This window comes from Condylura cristata, unplaced genomic scaffold, assembly GCF_000260355.1.
Source record: "Condylura cristata isolate star-nosed mole 26May11 unplaced genomic scaffold, ConCri1.0 scaffold00009, whole genome shotgun sequence".
NCBI lineage: Eukaryota > Metazoa > Chordata > Mammalia > Eulipotyphla > Talpidae > Condylura > Condylura cristata.
In genome coordinates this window covers 165,478-168,594 of record NW_004567110.1, presented here as the reverse complement: position 1 = coordinate 168,594, position 3,117 = coordinate 165,478, and the positions used below count along the sequence as shown (strand labels likewise).

The 3,117-nt window shown below is 57.2% G+C and overlaps 1 protein-coding gene across 1 annotated transcript in view; it reads right to left on the bottom strand.

Moving 5' to 3' along the window:
• VPS9D1 (VPS9 domain containing 1) overlaps positions 1–3,117 on the bottom strand; it is an 11,395-nt gene that overhangs the window by 4,519 nt on the left and 3,759 nt on the right. Inside the window, exons 3-6 of the mRNA XM_012722845.1 lie at positions 2,958–3,100; positions 2,442–2,534; positions 2,156–2,318; positions 7–72 (exon numbers count right to left, since the gene is read on the bottom strand). Coding sequence (XP_012578299.1) covers positions 7–72; positions 2,156–2,318; positions 2,442–2,534; positions 2,958–3,100 — 465 coding nt within the window. The remainder of the gene's footprint in view (positions 1–6; positions 73–2,155; positions 2,319–2,441; positions 2,535–2,957; positions 3,101–3,117) is intronic.

The following is a 3,117-nucleotide window of genomic DNA, read 5'->3' as shown; positions in this document are numbered from 1 at the left end:
GCCAGCCGGGCCTCGTAGGCAGCCTTCAGCTTCTGGTTCTGAACGGAGGCCTCCTCCAGAGGCGTCAGCTCCCTGGCAATGGGGAACAAGCTGCTGTCCGGGCCCAGGGAGCCGAGGGCTGCTCCGGTGACCTGAGGGCCTCCCACAGCCCTGGACACCAAAGCTGAGGCGGTGAGGTTGGGTGCCGGGGCGATCTGGGTGCGGTGGGCTGGGCACGGCGGCCCGGCTGAAGCCTGGCCTGGTAGGGCTGGACTTCTGGCCTTTCTGCAAAATGGGATACACCTGTTTGGCAACAACCTGGAACTTTTTTCAGGCATTGCCCTGAACAGCCTCTGCCCAAGGCGTGCGAGACATGGCGGCCCTCACGCAGGCCAGCCCTGCAGCCGCTTCCTGCCCAACAGGCCTCCTTGCCTTAAGGGGTGGGAGGGCCGTCCTGAGGGGAGTTCTGGATGGAAGCCCCGCCCCATGGCTGCACGAGGGGGTGGCCAGAGCCCATCACTCGGGGCTCAGTGGGCTCTGGCTTCTGACTGGAGGATTTCTGTCAGCGCTAGAAAAGTCTGCCATCTGGTCCAGCACTGCTTCTGTCCTCCACGCTGTCTCCTCTGCGGAACTTCAATAACTCCATTAAATTCCTTGTGTCTTTTTAAAGATCTGTTTATTTTCTGTACAGAAGAACTGGGGTGCAGGCCAGAGGTGGAAGAGAGGACTTGGACCGCAGTGGTGACAGCTTGACAGGACTGAGACTTAATCCCCAGGCCCCCCTCATTAAACTTTTTTTTAATGTTTATTTATTTATACACATGAGAATTGGGGTGCAGGCCAGAGTGGGGGGTGCGGGGGTGTGTGTGAAAGGATTCACCAGTGACAGAGTGGGGAGCAGAACAGGCAGACTGAGTGAAACACACTGCTGAGGGGAGGTCTCTGCCACGCCACGTGGGTCCCCCCAGGCTGGGGATGGAGCGCGTCTGCCAAGCTGCAGACAGCGCCGTGGTGCTTTACTCACTGTGCTGCCGGGGAGGGCCCCCCCATGAAACTTTCTGCCCTGTTCCAAGTTCATTTGCCCCATCCTGCCAGTCATTCTATGTATTCTTTAAACTTCTGTCTAGTTGACTAATTGTCTCTTCAGCTGTGTCTGTTATGAGCATGTCAGATCGTTTTTATGTGCATTATGAATTTCTACTGCAAAATGCTACTGTTTTAAATACATTAAAAAATGCTTTAATTGTGAGTTTCATTTTCTCTCTATTCTCTCTATAGGTTGTATAGTTTACTTCTACCTGCAAGTGTTCTGAAACTTGCTTACTTTTTCTAAATACAGAAAAGAGGAGCCCTCCCTGGTGGTGCAACAGGTTATAGCGCAGCACTATGAAGCTATCCACAGCCACTGCAGCACAAGTTCGTTTGATTCCCGGCCAGGGAGGCGACCCACATGGCGCAGCAGGCCCCTCTTGTCCCGCCCGCTGCCCCCTCAGCAGTATGCTTGTCTGCCTGCCTGTGCTGCTCCCCGCTCTGTCTCTGGGGAATCCTCTCACCTGCCTGCACCTCTAGCTTGTACCTCAGTTCTTCTTTTTTTTTAAAAATATTTATTTATTTATGCATACACAACTAGGGTGCAGGCCAGAGGTGCGGGGTGTGGGGGAGGGGCAGTGAGAGGATTCCCTAGAGACAGAGCATGGAGCAGAACAGGCAGATGTACTGAAACACACTCCTGAGGGCAGCGGCGGGCGGTCAGGAGAGGTCTGCTGCACCCACAGGGTGGGACTGGCTGGGACTGAACTGGAGCTAAGCAGCTGCTGACAGCTTCATAAAGCTGCAATGTCAGCCCGCTCAGCCACCGGGGCGGGCCCTATACCCCATTCTCGTATTCGTAAGTAAATATGTATTTTTTAAAAACACAGATAACAGGACTATTTTGCGACACGTCTGACTGTTTCAGCAACCATTTCCTCATAGTCATTTCCCCCTTCTTCTTTTGCTTGGCTACATTGAACTGTGCCACTCATTTTATGAAAGCTGAAAGCCCTTTTTTCCCCAAAGAAGATCTGCATTTCTTTCTGTCAGCCACTAAGGTATTTACACCCTGGGATCTGTTTTAATTAAATTTACTATGGTTATTTCACTTGGTTCTAAACTGAGGTATTGTGTCTTATCTTACTTCTTAGAGCTTTGTGACTCCACCACCTGAAGCTTCTGGAAGATTTCGGGCGGCAGGAAGGGAGAGAGCTTCCCCCCTTCATCTGAATACACCCGGCGGTGTCGGCTGGTGGTGGTGGGGACAGGACTTGCCACGGGCACGGACGGCTTCAGGTGTGTTTTCCCTGCAAGACATGCGCGGCTGAGTCAGCACAGGGCCCATGTGACACTAAGTAGACGCCGGCTGGCGGAGGGTACCCCGGAGACTGCCTGCTGGGGAGCGAGGGGCTCCCATGCCAGAGACCTACCAAGCTTGGCAGCTGTCGACTGGGCCCTCTCCAGGCACTGTTCTGCCAGCTTCAGCATCTTCCAGGTGTCGGGGGGCACGGCCTCCCCAGGTTCTGGGGAGCAAGGGACAAGGAAGCGGGTCACCACCACCATCACCAGACTTGCCAGGACAAAAGCAAGGACGGGAGATGTCAGCAGCCCGCCGCTCTCGTCCGGCCACCCGCCTGATCGGCCTCCTGGCCCTGCGTGGCCGCCCCACTGGCCAGCCTGCACCTGTCTCGCGGCCTCATGGTGACCCCCGGGGCCCAGCTCTGCCTCACTGCGGGCCCAGTCTCCCCCGCAGCCCCTCCTTGAGGTGGCAGGGCAGCCAACGGGCCCTCCTCCCACCTGCAAGCACCCCCCAGGCGTTCTGCTCCGTCTCCATTGTCAGCAGCTCGCGCTGCCTGCCCGCACCTGCGGCGCTGCCGGGCACCTCGGCTTGCCGCCCCAGCCCCGCTCTGCACCCGCACCTGCCGCAGTGAGGCGGAGAGCTGTACCTTTGGCGGTTTCCACTTCCTCCAGCAGCACCTGGGAGATGTAGTGTATGCTCCGCAGGTATTCGGTGTACGCCTCCTGTGCCCGGGGAGAGAGGCCAGAGGCGTCAGCGCGCCGGCGCCCGCGCGGGGCAGGTGGGCAGCGCCTGCGGGGTGGGCGGCG